Source organism: Hesperophylax consimilis, chromosome 9 (assembly GCF_061612785.1).
Source record: "Hesperophylax consimilis isolate HC1 chromosome 9, BYU_Hcon_1.0, whole genome shotgun sequence".
NCBI classification, from domain to species: Eukaryota; Metazoa; Arthropoda; class Insecta; order Trichoptera; family Limnephilidae; genus Hesperophylax; species Hesperophylax consimilis.
Window position 1 is genome coordinate 16,228,839 of NC_142844.1, and position 20,080 is coordinate 16,248,918.

At 33.0% G+C, this 20,080-nt stretch overlaps 2 protein-coding genes and 2 long non-coding RNA genes across 4 annotated transcripts; 2 read left to right on the plus strand and 2 right to left on the minus strand.

Moving 5' to 3' along the window:
* The first annotated feature begins 1,331 nt into the window (after window positions 1-1,331).
* Window positions 1,332-2,755, plus strand: LOC149420979 (cecropin-B-like). The gene is made up of 2 exons (XM_089635652.1): window positions 1,332-1,541; window positions 2,411-2,755. The coding sequence occupies exons 1-2, from the start codon at window positions 1,431-1,433 to the stop codon at window positions 2,498-2,500; spliced, it is 201 nt and encodes a 66-aa protein (XP_089491778.1). The 5' UTR covers window positions 1,332-1,430; the 3' UTR covers window positions 2,501-2,755.
* Window positions 2,756-4,817: 2,062 nt separating this feature from the next.
* LOC149420980 (cecropin-B-like) lies at window positions 4,818-5,559 on the minus strand. Its single transcript, XM_089635653.1, has 2 exons — window positions 5,271-5,559; window positions 4,818-5,171 (listed from the first exon to the last, which is right to left on the minus strand). The coding sequence occupies exons 1-2, from the start codon at window positions 5,379-5,381 to the stop codon at window positions 5,082-5,084; spliced, it is 201 nt and encodes a 66-aa protein (XP_089491779.1). The 5' UTR covers window positions 5,382-5,559; the 3' UTR covers window positions 4,818-5,081.
* Window positions 5,560-14,387: 8,828 nt separating this feature from the next.
* LOC149420981 (uncharacterized) lies at window positions 14,388-16,283 on the minus strand. The gene is made up of 2 exons (XR_016302627.1): window positions 16,144-16,283; window positions 14,388-15,476 (listed from the first exon to the last, which is right to left on the minus strand). It is a non-coding gene; the product is annotated as an uncharacterized LOC149420981 (long non-coding RNA).
* Window positions 16,284-18,526: 2,243 nt separating this feature from the next.
* On the plus strand, window positions 18,527-19,765 carry LOC149420982 (uncharacterized). The gene is made up of 2 exons (XR_016302603.1): window positions 18,527-18,714; window positions 19,290-19,765. It is a non-coding gene; the product is annotated as an uncharacterized LOC149420982 (long non-coding RNA).
* The last annotated feature ends 315 nt before the right edge of the window (window positions 19,766-20,080 follow it).

The following is a 20,080-nucleotide window of genomic DNA, read 5'->3' on the forward strand; positions in this document are numbered from 1 at the left end:
TATTTATTCTATGGTTTTTGTGTGAATTATGATTACATTCACGGATATACCTTTAATTTTTTGTACATTTCGGCATATTAGATTAAATTTTTTATTTGAATACCGAACAAGAGTTCTTACTACTCGCAGCAGTCTGAAACTAGTGGGACTAGGGCATTCCAAACTGGGTAACCTTGTGCGGCTGGTAGGAGTGGGGAAGGGAAGTAGATGGGACAGAAAAGGTTGGGAAATTAATGCAGTTCCTTTATAAGAATACTTTTTTTGAATTCAGAACAGTGTTTAAATTGTTTATAACTCACTTAGAGAACTGGCAGGACTACTAACGGGACACTGCCATCTTAGATACACATGCAGCTGTTGGGTGTGGAAAACACCAATAAATGCAGGAAATTTAATGTAAAGAGGTTACTTATGGTGTCAATGATTTTGTCCCCTTTTTATATTAACGTTATACTGGAGGCCCTGAGGAATATTTTTTTCTCAGGACGTTTGTCATCTTTTATATTGTCATGTTCAGATCCCTTCGAAGAGACATTGTGGTACCAGGAGACAAATCCGATAACAACGCTGGTGAACTTTGTCAAAAGAACGTTATTAAAGGAATGAGGTAAACTGGGTAACAACACAATAGGCCTACGGCCTGAGTGCTCACGGGAACTATTCATATGCTTAGGGTGAATTGCCTAATACAAAAAAAAAAAACCGTCTCTGCTTTAAACGTTCGCAATGTATTTGAATCTTGAGTTAGGAAGTTGCGGTTTAATTGCTGCCACAATATTCATATACTGTTGCAATTATTATTTATTATGTGCAACATATATAATAATAGAATGTGCGTGCCAGCAAACAGTTGATTTCTAAGTTAAAAGTCACTCTCCAATGTTACGAATATTTATGAAATACAAAACAGATATTTCTTGATCCACAAACTGCATACATCTAATCGTACTATCAATAATAATAATAACTGTAATTGTTAAAAGAACCCGTTGACAAACTGATATCAATCAGTTTAACGGGACTTAATTGTAAAAAATGTATTTTTGAAAGTTAATAAATAAAAAATAAAATAAAAAACGCTTAATGAATAATGAAGTTCTCAATTATACTGGCATGTCCATTAAAAACTGCTACGTTTGATCCCCCGATTCTCCGTAACTAAATCGCGTCATCTCATTCACTTTCTTACACGTTCAATTTATCGTTCAATCTTCTATAACAGAATATTTGACTCCAAGAAGCGGAGAGTGGTCTTCCCCGATTTTAAACCATCGATGTGTTCGCTAATATTCAAACATTCCACTGACTAGAAGCTTATATATATTCAGTATCATTCTTCTAGACAACATCAGTCATCTCACGGCTTTCGCAAGATCAATATCTTGAACATAACTTCTAATTCGAACCTAATCAAACAATTATAAAACAGAATGAAGTTCTTTGCACAGTTTTTCTCGCTGTTCGTGGTATTAATGATTGTGGTATCCCAGGTGACATGCTCCCCTGTACCCGAACCCAAGTGGAAGATCTTCAAGAGGCTTGTAAGTTTAAACGGTTTTATGATTTATTAAAACAATTTAACAATTATCCATTATTTTTCAAAATTTTGAACGCTACCGGTTTCGGCCTATCATTCCCATCGACTGATATAATTTTTCCTTAAACTATATCATATATACAACTTTTTGGGGGGTATCAGTGATGACAAGCAATTATTTTATTTTAAATATATTGATCAGTATTGTTATGTCCTGATTCTAAACCATTCTGGATAGTATATACATTATTTTAAATTTTAATAACAACACAATTCCGATTAATACCTTTAATTTTAATAAATCAATGTTTACAAGCCTTGTTGGACCGCCCAAAAAATTGTTAATATTTATACATGCATAAAAAATTGTACTGGTCTGAAGATGAATTGATGGCTGAAACCGGTAATGGAGAAAAATAAAAAAAAGAGTTGATAAAAGTTTTTACTAATCATTCTAAAACGAATTACCAATACTAAAAATATAAATCCCCTATGTTTTGATTTGAAGAAGACTAGAAAGCCGAAGGTCGCGGGAACAAATCCCTATGTGCGCAAATAAATTTTATTTCATTTGTTCACAATTTATCAACTAAAAATAATATTTGGTATATTTGCGGCACGTTGATACTTTCAGTATCGCCATGGTGTAAGACCACCAGTCAAATTTTAAATGATGTTTGAAATAGCTTTAGCCGTGTTTGGTGACCAGATCTGAATAGCCAGGTACTACCCCACCTCCCTCTTCTCCATTTCCTTTCCCTCCCCACTATCTTCAGCCTCACAATATACCCCAATAGGGGATGCCATAGTTTCACCGACTTCTATTTCTTATTTCGTTGAAACTGACATTTTCTACAACTTTTATTTTTTCAGGAAAGAGTGGGGCAGAACATTCGCGATGGAATCATCAAAGCCGGCCCTGCTGTGGGGGTCCTTACAGACGCTAAGGCCCTGGGGAAATGATGGATTCTACATATCCTAGCTAATAATGATATTTTATTTTACATACATTATAGAATTACTCGACTGACTGGCATTGTGAATGCAACTTTCTTAGTATTAAATGTTTTCAATATTGCCAAAAGAAAAAAAACATAACACCAATTATTATTTATATTTAAGAATATGGTTCAACATGCAATCGAATGCATAGGTAATATTGTTAAATTTAGTTATTATTGGGTTGACAAATATTTGTAAATATGAAAAAAAGTATTGTTATGTATTACAGTTCCTTAATAAAACACTCATCACAATCAAAAATTCCTTGTTTATTCTAATTTCAATTTTACACCCTTTTGGAAAAGATTTGCCCATGTACCTACATGTATGTCAGCCAGCTTAATTATATAATATATGAGCCTTTGGAAAGAATTCAGTAATAAATCGTGTTTGGAGAAAAGAAAGAATTTACTCATTTTAAAATTTAAAACAATTCAACTACTGTCAACTATATTGTAAAATCAGATGTGAGTGCATCAGTAGAATGCTGTCTGCTCATTTAATAGTAATTATAATATTAATTTAATTTAATTCATCTTTCGCAAAACAAACAAATCTGATAAATATTCATATTGAAAAATGCTGTTATCATTAATTTTCCAAAATAATATTTTTAGTTGTGTATTTTTTTACAAAACTTTAAAAATAATTTTATCTAATTCTCTTTCCCATGTGAATATGAACTATAACATTAAAACCAAAATTTATTTTTTGGTTTTTTATCGTGTTTAAAAATGATTATTATTATAGATTTCACAGACGACTCTATCAGTTAATAGACCGCAATCCTCTTTTTTTAAAGAATGACAAACATTCCCAGGTTTCGAATAACCTGACGATATTTGAAAAATTTTCTGCCTACCATAACTCTAAGAGCAAAATGTTGCTTATGTTGTGATGGAAGACTTAGCCAGCCGAGGAATTGAACACACCACTTCTGAGTGGGACATAAACGTGATGATTTGTATAATTTTGTTTCTCCTGTCACTTTCTTGCTGTTGCTCTTGTTAGTATTTTTGTGAATAATGGAGGAGGATTTTGTTGAACAATTCCTTCCTGGATACCTTGCAAAGCCCAAAATTCCCCTCTGACCCCAAAGATGGTCACTATACAGAAATTTCAGACATTGAATTAATCGTTCTAATTACAATTTTTAAAAAAATGAATTTTTTCGGCCACTACCCCAAAAAACCGGACTTGCCTCTGACTTCACAGTTCCCACCAGTACTTCCTCAACCTCCTCCAACGAACTTTTATTCGTGTAATTTACTCGAATTCCTCGTGGGGTCAGCCGCCAACCATTTTATTAAAAATATATTCATATCGAATTTAAAATGCTAGGTTTACATTTCCACTATTCGTATGGGCCTGGTCAGAGTTACCTCGATCGATATGTCCATTGCAGAAACCCTCAACATATCGGCAATCCCATAAAACCAGGAAGCTAAGTTAAAAGAACTCCTCTGAGGGCAACATTTCCCGTAAAAAACACCCAATCTATCGTCATCACCTTTGAAGGACAATCTCTTCCCTCTCATATATACTTCTTCATCAACTCATTAGCGATTGAAATGTCCATGTATTCCACCACCACGTCATAGCAAAGCTGTATGCAGATCCCCGCCCAGTTGTCTTAAATGTGGAGAAAACCACCCAGCTGACCAATATCATTCTTCCTCTCCTAAATGTTTCAACTGTTCGGGCTCTCATTCCGCCATCAACTCTTCTTTTGCACAGAAAGGTAGGAGCTTTAGTAATGGATTTATTAATGCAGGTCTTGAAAAGACCCCGATTAAATGTAAAAGAAAAAACATCTGCCGGTAGATCGCTCCACATACGAGCCCGTTTTCATGAAGCCAAGATCTATCGTGAACGGGTATTTCGCACGTCGATTAGGTTTCATCAAATATTGAAGGGCTCCAGCCCAGAGGTGGCTCCAAAATGTTTTTTTTTTTTTTAATAATTTAATTATAGTAATAATAATTGATAAACTTTTGTGTCTCAAATTTTCTACTTACGGGTAGGTTAATAGGAAAACAATTTAAATGGCTATTTTGCCTCCTTATCTGCTATTCTTCTTCTACCTTCATACTTCAGAAATAACATAAGTAACAGAATTCCTCGGTGAATTGCTAGCCTTGCTTTCTTGATTTTTTTTTAATAATCGATTTCTCCATTCTTATATATATTATAGGAATATGAAATTCAGTATTCCTCTATAACATGGTTCAAAATCATTTAAATATTATGTATGAAGGTTAATACGAAAACAATAGAATACCTACTATATTATTGTGATGAGTATTTATTTAGGAATTTGACATAATGTCCGTAAGTAATACACTTGACTAAATATATTTACACATAATTATAACATAAATTAAATACAAATAATGTATTATTTAAGGAAGATATCACCGATTTTTTAAATACTAAGAAGGTAGAATTTTGACTTATTAAATAGCATGAAAAGTGCCTGTCAGCAGACCAACTCAAATACTATCAAAATATCTTCATATATTGGATTATCCAGTAGAGTAGATCATTTCCCCAAGGCCTTGGCGCTGGTGAGGACTCCCACTGCGGGTCCGGCTTTAATGATTCCATCACGGACGTTCTGTCCCACCCTTTCCTGAAAAACATAATTATTATTAGTTACCTTATATCGTAGCTTTTCAAGAACTTTAATTTTTTAGAAACTTTAACCCTCAAATCCAATGTTTGAACTTACAAGTCTCTTGAAGATCTTCCACTTGGGCTCGGGAACAGGCGAGCTTGTCACCTGGGATACCACAATCATGAACACCACAAACAATGATAAAAACTGTGCAAATAACTTCATTTTGTGTTTTTAATGTTTGTTTGAACTTGGTCGGTGTGAAATTATATCCCTGATATTGGTCTTGCTAAAGCCGTGAGATTACTGATGTGGTCCAAAAGGAACACATTGTATTTATACACTGCGAATCCGTTCTATGTCAGCGACCGAATCGATCAATTAAAATCGGGGAAGACCATTCACCACGGCGCGTGAAACTCCCCGTTATCAAAGATTGAATGCTCAAAGCGAGAATGCGTATGAGATGACGCGACTGTATTTCAGAGAACTGAGAGAACAGAGATGCTGATTTGTTTTGTTATGGACCTGTCGGTCTTTGTCTATGTGACTATTACTGAGCAGTGGAGGTCACATTAATTTGTGCGTTTTCAATTATTATTTATTCTACGATTTTTGTATGAATTATGATTACATTCATGAATATACCTCTAAATTTTTGTATGCTGTCGGTAATAGTTTTTTTTTTATGTGAATACCGCACAAGAGTTCTAACTGTTCGCAGCAGACCGAAGCTTGTGGAAGTAGGGCATTCCCAATTGGGTTACCTTGTGCGGCTGACGGTAGCGAGGAAGGGAAGTAAATAGGATAGAAAAGGTTGGGAAATACCTGGATTTACTTTTATTGGAAATCTTATTATTTTTGGAATGTCTCAAAGAGAAGTCGATTATTGCTCTTGTCAAAATGAATAGACAGTGTCATTGAATGTGTATTTAAAAGCACAATCAGTGTTGAAAAGTTAAGTACCTACCGGCTCATTGAAATCCGTAACAATGTTAACATTGTATATATCTCACTGAGAAACTGGCAGGACTTCTAAAAGGACACCTCAGAGACATTTTGAGAGTGGAAAAGGCCAATAGATGTAAGAAATGTGAAGAGGTAGAAGAAACACCAATAACTTATGGAGCCAATATCCCGCCCTTTTTATATTAACACCACACATAAGGCCTTGAAGAAAATAATTTTCTCTCAGGACCTATGTCAGCTTTTGGGATACTGTGTGGAGTGAGTTATATAAGGAAACACAGTGCACATTGTGGCACCAGGAGATAAAGCCACTTATCGACAAAAACGTTATCAAAGGGACCGGGTTACTGTTAAAGGAATGATGTAAAATGGGTGACAGCACAATGGGCTTACAATCTGAGTGATAACAGGAACTATCCGCTAACCATAAGTGTTTGTAAAAATTTAAAACTTCGTATTTTTATCATAACGAAAAATGCATTTAAATGATGAGTCGGGCAGTTTCGGTTTGATGCCTGCCACCATAATACTATTGTAATTATTTTTTTTATGTATGTTTGCAGGCAATTGTTGATTTATAAATAAGATAATATGCATGCTAGTAAACAATGTATTGTTGATTTATAAATTTCAAATGACTCTCCAACTCTATTAAGGAATATTTATAAAATAAAAAGTAGATATTTCTTGATCCACAAACTGCTTACGTACTCAATCGTACAAGCAATAATAATACCAAATTAATAATTTAGTTCTTAATTACACTTAAGTGTAAGTACAAGTTCATAAAAAAACGACTATGTTTTATCCCCCGATTCTCCGTAACTAAATCGCGTCATCTCACTTTCTTTCTCATTCAATTTATCGTTCAATCTTCTATAGCGGAATATTTGAACCCAAGAAGCGGATAGTGGTCTTCTCCGATTTCACACCTTCGCACAGTAGCTTAAATTTGAGCGTTGGCGCGACATTGATCGGCATGTTCCAGAAATGATTTTTTTTTACCAATGTGTTCTCAATTAATCACTGATATTAAAAAACCATTGAAAATAACATCCGAAGCTTACTTACTCGGTAATTACGCACAGAACTGAGATGTTCGGGCGCGCAACTATGCTGCTGTATCTAGGCGAGTTTAAAGGCGTGCGAAATCAGGTTGTTTGTGTACTTATTTTACAAAAAAAGTATTTTTTAAAATCACTTGAGTTATTCTTTAAAATACGTGCTTTATTTAAATAACTGAAACAATATTTTACTATCATAAATTATAACTGTTGCCTTGCTTCAAAGTTTACCTTTTTTTTCCAATTTTTTTTTTCCATTTTTTTGCCTTTAATGGAGTAGGAATAAAAATCTTCACGAGTCTTCACGCTAATTTTAATAGGATATAATTGCTGTGTCTTTTTTGTACATGGAAAAAAAAATCACAACCAACTTTAGCCTGCCACTCCAATAATTGCATTTTTAAGAAATGATTGCACTAAATTTTCGTTCCGAGGTTGTTTTTATTGTAAATCTGTGTTGTGTCGGGTTTTTATTGATATTTGATCTATTTGTTTGTGGTAGTGTGTTTGTGTTATGCAATTTGCGGTTTGCTAAAACTTTTCCTATATTTGCGAAGAAGTTATTCACATGATTTGCTATAGTTTCTGTATTTGTATTGACATCTAATTTTTTTGAGTTAATATTTAGATTTTCAATAGTATTTTTTTGTTTGTATTTTTGTGTGTACGTAACTACTTTTAATATTTTCCATATTTCCTTTGGGTTATTTTTTTCTTTTATAAGTTTTTCTCTGTAGTATAATTCTTTAGCCACTCTAATAATTTTCGTGCAGATGTTTCTATATCTTTTATAGTAGTTATGTTGTTCCATGTCGTAGGGTGTATTTTTAATTTGTTTGTGAATTTTGTCTCGTTTACGAATACAGTTTAATATTCCCTGTGTTATCCATAGTTTAATTTTTTTGCTTTGTGTGTGAGTTTTACTTGTTTTATAATAGTGTTATTATTTATTTCTTGTGCTAACATGTTATTAAATTTATCCCAGGTTTTTCCTCTATTCCACGTTCCTCTTCCACGTTCTCTATTTGGTATATTGTACTCCAGTCTATATTTTTAGTTTTTCTTTCAAGTTTGAGTAGTTAATTTTTTTTTTGTGAATATTTTATGTAGGTTGGGTTTTGTGTTTTCGGTGTCTATTATTCATGTAGTGGTCTGTGATAGTGCTTTCGAGTACTACGGTTTTGGTTTTTAGTTTTGTTTTAATCATTATATGATCTATACAACTTTTTGTGTTTTGTGTGACTCGTGTTTGAACCTTTATCGTTGGCTCCAGTCCATGCTATGCTAGTAGTGTTAGGTATTCTATGTTTTGTGGGTGTCCGTTTTGTAAGATGTTTATGTTTAGGTCTCCAATAATGATTATATTTTTATTTTTGTCGATTTCTTTTAAAGTGTTGTTAAGTGCAGTTAGGAAATGTGTAATATTGTTTTTGGATGGAGATCTGTACATTGCAAGAATACACGTTTCTTTATCATATGTTATTTTTATGCAGTTGGAGTCTATTATGTGTATTTCTTCGACGATTGTGTTTATTTTATCATTGATATACCATCATTTTGATTTTTGTGTTTTTTTGTGTGGTGTGTGTTATAGTTTTCGATTGTTTTTGGTACATATTTATCGTTTAACCAGCATTCTGTCAGCACAATTATATCAAAATTATTTTCAAGCTGTTGCAGGTATATCGTAAATTAATCAAAAATTTTATTAATTGACCTAATGTTTTGGTGTAATATTTTGATTCTATTTTTTTCTTTTGTGATGTTTGTCCATAGATTGAAATCGTCTGTACTTACACAGTAGTGTTGGTTGTCTGAGTCTGTATATTCCATGTAATCCGCCATGTTGGTGATTAATTGTGTGAGTATATGATGTGAAGTGTAGTTACGTGTGGAGTTATGTTTATGTCAGTTTATTTATGTCATCACAATGTTTAATGTTGAAAATTTTGCCTTCCGGGGTCTTCCTGGTTAATAAATGGCCTCTACGAAACCATACAAATTTGTAGTTGATTATTTTTGCATGGTTTTTTAATTTCCACATCAGTTGCTTGTAGTATGGCGTCATTACTTCTCCAATGTAGATGTTTTGTTTTCCGGGCTGGTTTATTGCCTCCGTGGTGAGACCTTTTCTTGATGAGAGTATAGCATCCCTTTTATTTTTGTTATTTAATTTGAAAGTTATTTTTAGTGGGTGGTTTGGTCGGCGATCTTGGATGTGATTTATATTCGAAATTTCTGTGTCTTCAGTTTGAACTCCGCACGCAGCAGTTATTTATTTTATTATGTTTTTTGTCATTTTAGGATCATGATTTTGGATACCTGATATTTCGATGTACTTTTCCAGTGTCGCCTGTTCCATCTCTGTTGTTTTTACTACAATACTTTTGAATTCTATGTTTTTTTTGTTCTAGTTCATTTTTTATTTCCGATATTTCTTTTTCTAACTGTGGAATTTTCTCAATAGATTTTATTAATGTATCGTATTGGTCGCTTATAAATTGAAGCGATTTTTTACTGTCCGCAGATTCCGTTTCTATCTTGTTTAAAATCGCTGTTTTCATTTCATAAAATTTTTTGTCGATGTAATTTATAATGTAATTCATATTTTCTGGGTTTTCAGTGTATTTTGAGTCGGTAGGCCGAAAGTTCTTACTAGAAGAAGGAGTGTAATTGGATTGTGATTGAATTTTAGGATCCAATGTTTTACATTCTTTGCATTTCCAGTTGTCTCTGAGTGTTTTAGACATTTTTAAAATTTTTCTGCGGTGCTATTTATGCAGGTGTAATGAAATGCATTTAAGCAAATGCTGCATTTTATGCTCTTGTTTGGACTAATAATATTATCGCAACTATAGCAGTCCATTTTTGTAATTTATTACGTTTATTTTAATAATGTATTTATTTATTCAGTTTCTGTATATTTGTCTTGTATGCGAGGTTTCTTGATTTTATTGGATTAATAAAAATATATATGTTTCGCAATTAGTTTTAAACAATTTATGTATTTAGTTCCATCTGTTGACGAATAGCGAAACGCATTTATTTATTTTATTTTTTGTTTAATTCCTGCGCGTTTTTCTGCCCTCTATGGTTAAGTAGCGATAACTGTACAATGTGTAGTTGTGGCGTTCAAATTTATTTATTTTCGTTTAAAATTTGTTAATTTTGTTCAAATTTAAAGTACTTTTCACTTCTATGTACCGCACAAACTGCGCAACTGTAACTGATTACGCTTAGTAGACTTTTTTATGCTTTATTTCACTGTTTTAATGTACGTAGACAGTCTAGCATAGGCAATACAAAAATTAGATTGACTGAAATTTCGTTGCTTCAACTTGTCATTTGACAACTTCTTCAACTCTGCAGCTACTTTATACTTGATTAAATAAACTTTTTATACTGATTAAATAAACTTTTTTCACTCAATTTCGCTATTTTAATACGGAGCAGAACACTACTTGACAAATGTCATTGACAAACCATAGAGTATTATAATTACATACCCTTTTAAAAAAGATTTTCCCATGTACCTACATGTATGTCACCCAGTCTTAAATAAATAATATATGAGCCTTTGGAGAGAATATAGTTATAATTCTTGCTTGGAGAGAAGAAAAAATTAATTTATTTTTAAATTTAAAACAACTCAATCAATGTTAAACATATTGTGAAATCAGAAATGAGCTCATCAGCAGAATGCTGTCTGCTGTATTGTATTGTTTAAGATATTTTTTTACGAAACCTTCAAAATAATGTGATCTAATAATTGATTTTACACACGACTCAATCCTATTTCCAGTGTCATTCTGTTAGTAGACCACTACTCTCTTTTTTTAAGAAAGGCAAACATTCCAAGGCTACGAATAACCTGACAATATTTGGAAATTTTTCTGTCTACCGCCGCGGGAAGCGGAAAATGTGGCTTGTGTTGGAGAACTTAGCCAGCCGATAAAATAAATACACCACGCCTGGGTGGAACCCAAACTCGATGCCAACTCATCCACTGGCCGGTCAGTGGCTGAGTTGTATGATTATAATTGTGTATTCAGATTTTTAAAATGATGATACATAATTCATAGCATTTAATATATAGTGTTGTGTTTTAAAAAGGTAATCCTGAAAATTTGCTTGTATGTGATTATTTGCTACAGCTTTGATTAGTGACCAGATATGCATAGCTTTTATACCACAGTCTAACACTGCTCCAACTTTTCTGTCATCTATTTATTAAACACAAACAGCATAGTTTCGGTTGCACCAGTCAGTTGGGACTGGTTCGCGGTATCTCATTATAAAACTCTAAATCCCCTTGTTACTGTACTGATTTTACTCACCAACATCCAACATCTTACCTTTTATGTAGTCACTACTTTTAAAACTCGGTATCAACTTTTAAGAATACAGCAAGTGAGGACTTCCAATAAGGAGCAACATTTTTTACGCTTCGTAGTAATCATTCAAAAATTGTTTGAAAGGGAGATATTCAAATGCGAATGTTAGAGGGACCACGCTAATATTAAAACACGATAATAATTAACGAAAATTTTAAATAAAACACGACTCATTTGAAATGGAGCAAAAATCTCTCAAAAATGCTTAAGTTGCATTTAAAGATATACTGTGAATTTTTTCATACCTATAACATGTTTTAATAACAGAACAAAAAGTGTTTTTAATCATTTTCTGAGCTTAATTTGCGATTTCATATAATTACCGTTTCGGCTTTACAAATATTACCATAAAAATTAGATATATTTATTATGAAATTAAGAACTTGTTAAAGAGAAATATGGCGTAAATCGGTAAAAATTCGGAATGCGTGGGCTTAAGGCTCCCACAAACCGGCGTAGCGCGATAGTTATTCATTGACTGACTCCTGTTAGGACTCGATCACTTTATCACTTTCATTGACTTTACATCTGTATGTACATCATCTGTTGGTGTTCCGGCTCAAATCAATCCTATCATGATGGTAGCCGTGTTTGATAGTACCGTTTTATGCCGCCAAAGCGCATGAGCGTTGCGACCGTTGCGAGCTGTCAAGTTGGAGTAATTAACATTACGCCAAATCTGCCGTTCTTATTTTATTTATTTATTTATTTGGAAAAGTTGACAGCAAATCTTTAATTATATAATGATACAATAATAATATTATTAATTATGCCAATTATGAACTTTCCACTGATGAATAGTTAATGGTGTTACAATGGTGTACAATGGCATAGAGATGTTCTCTTAAATTAATTTCTTGTTTAGTTAGAAAATATTAAAATAAAGGAGGGTGGGGGGAGGAGGGGGAAATATAGGATAAGGATTAAGAGGCAAAGGACGGGAATATATAGGAATTGAACTTTTAGTTTGAGTTTTGTTGATTATTGAGTTTTTGTTTTATGTCGCGTAAAGTCGAGTTAAATATGTCAATATGGTAATAATTTAAGTTAAAAGAGTGTGTGGATCTGTAGATAAATGAGTTTTGTTTGGAATTCGTCTTACAATGAGGGAGATTAAAAGTAAGCGACTGTCTGCTGTTGCGATTGGGAACATGGAATAATAGGCGTTGAAGAAGATCAGGACTATCGATTAAATTGTGTGTAATTTTGAATAACATTACCGAATCTGCTATATTTCTTCGGAAAGTTAACGTCTGTATATTGAAGAACTTTGCAGAGTCTTCATTACTGATATGAGATCGAAAAGAGCGGAAATTAAGGTACCTTAAAAATCTATTTTGAACACTATCAATTCTATTTTTATGTATTGCATAGCCTGGGTTCCACACTTGTGATGCGTATTCAAGGATACTACGAACGTATGAGAAATACAGTGTTTTGAAAGTAGCAATATCTTTGAATTGTTTACAGGAACGGATTATGAAACCCAGCATAGAAGATGCGTTAGTGACTACGTGGTCAACATGTTTATTGAAATTCAGTTTACTATCAAGTATAACCCCAAGGTCCTTAATTTCTGATTTGGTAGATAAAGGTTGATGATTAATTGAGTATTCGTGTATAAATATGTTTTTGTTTCTAGTAAAGCGTACGATGAAGCATTTGGATATATTTAATTCCAGACAATGGGCATTAACATACGCGTTTAAACGTTGTAAATCCTTTTGCAGCTTGTAACAGTCTTCGATTGATTTTATAGGTGAGAAGATTTTCATGTCATCTGTTCACAGAACTACCAGTGATACTATATTAGCGGGTAACGACGTTTCATTTTGACTTTTAAAACCTCTGCATACAGTACATTCCTGAAAAATATTTCACACTCATATCTACATTTCACTGTGCGTACATTTATTTATCGGTAAAACGTAATATAATAAGTAAAACTATAGATAGACTGCTTGTTTTTCTCCGTTCTAATTATAGTTCAAAGTTCACGCAGGTTAAATCGCTATCTTCTTGCCATAATTTGTGGTGCGCAGCATAAATAGTGATATAAATACTCAAAAGTCTTGTATCGATTTATTCTTATTCTAATTTACCTGGAGTAAATTGCCAAAATTTTTTCGGTTTTTCGTTTTTTTACTTTAGGAATCTTAAATATTACTTGTAGTTCTGTGAACAATAGTAGACCTCGCGTCCAAAAAAGGATGTTTCTAATTTTCTGTTACAATAAATCATAAAACTAACTTCCTCTGAAATCACACGATATTTAAGTGGGTATTTGAATACCTTACCACTTAATTATAAACCATAAACAGGTCGAAAACACAGATCTCCGATTCGATCGCGCCCTTCGACCTCGAAATTTTAATTAATATCAGGAATTGAAAATGTAGGACAGATTTGGTTTAGGTAAATTTCATCCGCTTCTCGTAAACTGATTTTGAAGAATTGGTTTTATAAAAAGTTGGAAGTGACGTAATTTTACCAGAAATACGATACTTTTATTATTTTCTTTATGCGATTACCGCACAAGAGTCCCAACTGTGTGCAGCCAGTGAGACTATGGCATCCCCAATAGGGGTATGTTGTTAGACTGAAGGTAGTGGGGACGGGAAGGAAATGGGGAAGAGGAAGGTAGGACCTGGCTATTCAAAACTGTTCACCAAACACGACCAAAGCCATTTCAAGCAACGTTTCCATTCCGGATGGTGGTCTTACACCAGGGCGATACTGATACTGATTTTCCAATCAGGAAAATGCCTATTGTTTTGAATGAATAAATTGTGAAACAATACAAATTAAAAAATAAAATTTATTAATGGTAAACATATTATGTTACAAGACAGGGATTTAAGCAAAGTAAAAAGGATAAAAAATATTTTAAGCAATCATTATTTGTTATTACCAATAATAATAATTTATTGAATTATTTTGCAGTTAAAAATAAGCCGACGTAGCACAGTAATCAGAAGGTGTGGGTTCAATTCGGCAGCCTTTATTTTTCCCGGAAGATACTCTCTCACGATCTCCCAAGATCTCTACCACGAAAACAGTCAAAGGATACAGAGGACATGGTGCCACATTACTATTTCTCGCAACCGGGGATTCATATACAAGCCTGATATACCACTTGAGAATCTCGAAACAACAGCTGTCAAAAATTGTTCCGGAGGATTGTTGGACCCTATTTATAATTTATTAAACTCATAATTATAACCTCAAAAACACGTAAGATTTATGCTCCGTGACAGACCGACCCGCGCGGCGGCTGTCAAAAAATGAGATAATCCCATCCCCTGCCTTCCCGTTTTGAATGCGCGGAGAATGTTTTTCATGGGCCACGCAAAATACGAACATTGCGTTTTCAAACAAAAACGTATATGGAAACGCCATCTTTTCAAATGTTTAAGGGAATGTTTGTTGTAATGTTTAAAATTATGTTGTGAAAACGATCGCTGTGGACCCGGCTTTAATAAAAATTCTTTTTTCAAACTTTCTTCGGGCTTTTAGGTACCATAATATTGATTATTCAGATTTGACAGCGCGTAGGACATAGTAACAACCATTATGCGAATTCTGGCGGGATAAAATGGTAGTATCCAACACGGCCACCGTCTTGAAACGAACAGGAACGTAACAAACAAATTTACAGTTAGATGTAATAACAAATACTTTAGTTAAAACAGGACATCGCTACGCTCAGTCAATAAATTATTCTTAATATACTTGATAATAAAAAAAAAAGAATTTTTTTTTATCAAATTATTTTATTCATAATTATTTTAGAATAATTCAGATGTTTATCCAAGGGCCTCAGCAGCGGCGACAACCCGAATAGCCGGACCTGCTTTAACAATTCCATCGCGAATATGCTGAGCAACCCTTTCCTGAAACACAAAGAAAATACGTAGGTACATTTATTTTGAAAAGTTCTTTTAAAAACCGAAACAAAAATCATTTACGTATTTTCAAACATACAAAAACAACACACATACATGTAGAAACGAAATCAAAATCCCTTGAAAATATGACACACTTTTGGAATACTTATTTTTTGGTCTGATAAAAACGGGCTTTTAGTTATTTAAAAATAAATAAAAAATTAATAGTATATTTTATTCTACTTTTTTATTATTTTACATACTTAAAGATATACAAATATTTTACTTTCTAACATAATTAAACTATATAATATTAAAACACCCGACAGCAATAATTTACATAACATCTCATCAACAATCACTCTACATTCTGTTTGGTTATAATTAGATCAAACAGTTTTTTTCTTAAATTTACTTATTCGATTCCCTTTGTTCAGGCTATTAGAGAGGATATTGATTAAACCCTCATGGAGTTTGCTTCTCTTGCCACTTTCAGTCTTTAATTTTGATAGTTGTATTGCCTAAAAAATTCTGTGTCATTATTACACAGAGAAATAACGATTAATTTTGATAATTGAGTGAATTAAATGTGAACAGTGAAAAATTAGAACAAAATGGTAACGCTGTTAAAAGGAAACAGACGTTCAAAATACAAGGGATCTGAAAAGTTTACAATTTTGTGGAAAATTTTCCATCTCGGTTCTGGTACAGGTGAACTCGAAACTTGTGACGTCAGGACCATGAAGATGAGAAAAACTGAGAAGATCACCCCGAAAAAGCGCATATTGTTAAATTATATTTCGTTTGGCAATATTCGTATAAATTTTGTTAAGAAGTATTGACTTCTTGAAATATTAACACAAACTAAAAAAAAAGAAATTGGCGTAATGGTATGCTGTGAAAATAACAACTTTATCATAACTTTAGAGTTATCTGCAAAATTTAATTATTATTTGTTATCTCTTTTGGGAGCTGGTATTCCCGGTGCTGATATTTAAGGTTTGTTCAACGAATGTTTTGTTATCGCTAAATTAATTAGCAAGCGGTTAAAATGTTTTACATTTTAATCAACGTTTTATTTATACCCACTTCCTCTGGTTACAATAATAATGATATCATTCAATTTATCCAACTTGTGTTTTTTATTACAGACCGCATTATCATTCGACCATTTTTTTCATTTTTTTTTTCATCTGAGAGCATATTTGACCAGAGGCGTCTCGTGACTTTTATGTGTACTAGAGTGCTAATATTACAAAAAATGATATTATTGATGTTGTTGTAGCTGAAAACGATTTTTTATTTGTTATCAAAAATTCGATTTTTTGTACGAAGATTTTTAGGAAATTTTAGTTTGGCCGTGCGCCGCACGGATTTACTGAAAGTTGACATGCAAAAAATGGAATTTCGGAAAACTGTTTTCAGCCAACACAACATCAATAATGTCATTTTTGTAATATTGGCACTCTAGTAGGTACACCCAAAAGTCACGAGCCGCCACTGTGTTAAACCCAAAGTTTTTTGGATGCATGCGACATGCGAAATAAAATTTACAATGAGAGAAGTTATTTGGAAGTAATGTAGTATTGTTGGCGTTAGCGAGAACAAACCGTATTGAAATAACATTCAAATTTCTTTCTTTACGACATGATGGCCTTCGATTAGTAAACCGAAGGTCGCGGGATCAAGTTCCGGCATGCGCAAGTAAAATGTATTTGATTAATTTATTTATTTAGAATAATGTGTAGTATACTTTCGGCACGTTCCAGAGTGGAAGATACTCTTACCACCATTCAGAATTGAAACATTGCTTGAAGTGGCTTTAGCTGTGTTTGATGACCAGATCTGAATGACAAGGTACGATCAAATCTTCCTCTTCCCCATCTCTTTCTTCTCCTCACTACATTCAGCTTCACAACATATCTCAATTGGGGATGCCATAGTCTCACTGGCTCCAGACGGTTGGGAACTGTTGGAACTCTCGTGCGGTGTTCACTTAAAAATATATATATTTGTAATAAATAACAACTCTTCTTGTGCCATAAATTTTATTAAAATTTCAATGGTAAAGAGGGATAATATAGCAATTACAAACTCTTGCAACGTGCAGTGTTTTGTAATATTGTCTCCTCCAAGTATTTTCTCCAAGCATGAACTTTCTAATAAAACTGGGTGTATCTGAAGTGACCAGTCGGGTAATTATGCTTTTGTATCTGTTAGTACGGAATTAGATAGAGCTCAGAGAGCAATATTTTTATACACGGAAGTACAAATAATAGATACTGGACATGTTCAGAGAATGGCAAATGAAAAGATATCCAAAAATATAACAAGTGGGAGTGTGACTACTCGGATTAATAGTGGGATGGTACATAGGAAGACCTGAGGGTAAGTTGAGAATGTTTGTGTAGAAGGTCAAGTGCCAGGCCAAGTGCTGATGATTATTTTAGAAGAATATTGCTCCAATATCTGAAAATATATTCTTTCAACTGTTGTTTTGCTGGTGTGTAGGGTGTAACAGCACTTACCAAGAGGATTTTAACCAGCATTTCTGAGAACATTTGAAGTTAAAAACGTGAAGATGTCACACCTCCCCAGCGGGTAGTTGCGTCCAGTCTTGCAGGCCACGTGATACGCACTCTGACTCGTTCCAACAACACGGTAACAGACGAGACAGAGCGCATGTCACGACAATCTTCACGACGTGTAACAATGGGATCAGTGGCGACGTGTGATATAATATATAATATAATATAAGTATATATTTTTTGTTTTTTTAAACGAAACTAAAATTTATTGCTATTTAATATAATTGGATATGTCCATTTGTTACTCCAAATATGCTCAGGAATCGCTGGTTAAAATACTTCGGGTACGTGCTTTTAGACCCTGTACATATTTTTTAAGCTAGTCTTTATTTGAAGTTAGGAGTCCTTAAATGTTTAGTTGCAAACTGTGGTCAGTACCTACCATGGTTATCACTACCGCAAGGTGATTTTTTGTGATATTTACCACATATAAATAGTTACCAACTCCCACCTTGCTGTTAAATAGAGTTACGTTTCTTGAGCAAACGTTTCTTAAATACTAAAATCTTTTATTTGTGTAGTTGAATTTGTATTCAGCTCTGAAATTCCAAATGAAGTCTTCCGCAAAATTTTTTGTTGTTCTTCTTGTCGTGATGCTTGTGGCTTCTGAAGTATCGACCGCACCTGCCCCGAGATGGAAAGGATGGAAAAAAATTGTAAGTAATATAAATTTTTTCATATTTTTTTATGTACTATTTTACTAATATCTCTACGCACTTAATGCCACAATTGAAGCAGTTTTTTTTTATGTTAGAAATTTTCAATGTCATCAGTATCCCAGATTCCATTGTAAACACTTAATATACTGGGCTTCCCTAAAGGAATTTTCCGGGAAGATGAATGTTTTTCAACTCATATGAACTATGAGCATAAAATTAATACTCAAAAAAGATTAAAATTAAAATTTGGTGTCATGATAAAATGTATGATGAAATATTTTTTATTAAATGAAATAATATAACTTTGCTTAAACAACTTTGTTATCATTAACGCCTATCGGATTCAAATCAACTATATAAAACATTAAAAAAAATTATGTTTCGTAAAATCATCATTTTATAATTATTATTTAATTATTTTTTTAATTATTATTGTGGTCAAACAATATGTCCTCCGGTTTTATTCTTTAACATTAGAAAAAAGTCGAATTGATCTAAAAATTTCAGACAGAAAATAGTTGTGCATAGTGAAATTCTGGTACAAACTTGTATAAATGAACGTTTTGTTTCAGGAGAGAGCAGGCCAGCGTGTTAGAGATGCAATCATAAAGGCTGGCCCCGCGGTGGGGGTACTTGCAAGCGCTAAGGCTCTAGGATGACGAAAATACGACACATTTTTATTTACTTTTTAATATGTTTTTTTTTAAATTAATGTGTTTCTATATATATATATGAGTTACAACATTTAAAGATTTTTTTTACAAATATTACTATTAGGGCATTTTGGTAAAAAAAATAATAATCGTTTGCCTGGAATGCTTGTAAAAACTATTTTTCTGTGTTTTTAAATGTGGCTAATTCAATTGATTACTATCTTGAAAAAGTACCTACGAAGACTCGTTATTGTATTTTTTGTGGAGCCTAGAGATTCAATTGGTTCACGCCGAAAAGAGAGGGTAAATCCACGAAAAACATATTATTTGGTGAAATTACTTACCCAATGATGGGCGACAATCATTTCAATAAATGTGTAGTTTAATGCAAAGCAGTTGTTGTTTTATTTCATACAATAGTAGTATTTTAAAAGGATATTACATAAGTGAGTCATGTTATTGTAATATTTCATTCATGTTGTGACAAAGTAAGATAAAATACTAAAATAATTTTTTTGGTTTTTTCATTGGTTTCTATGACAAAATATGTAAGAATACGATATAAATATAAAACATAATGTTAAATTCAAAATTTTCGCAGTCCTCACTAGGGCTTCCTGTTCTGAGGCGGCCTGTACTTAGTTTCTAGTTATCTGTACATTTATGCATGCAAGTTGTTTATCACTCTGTTCCCTCAGTCGTATTTTTAC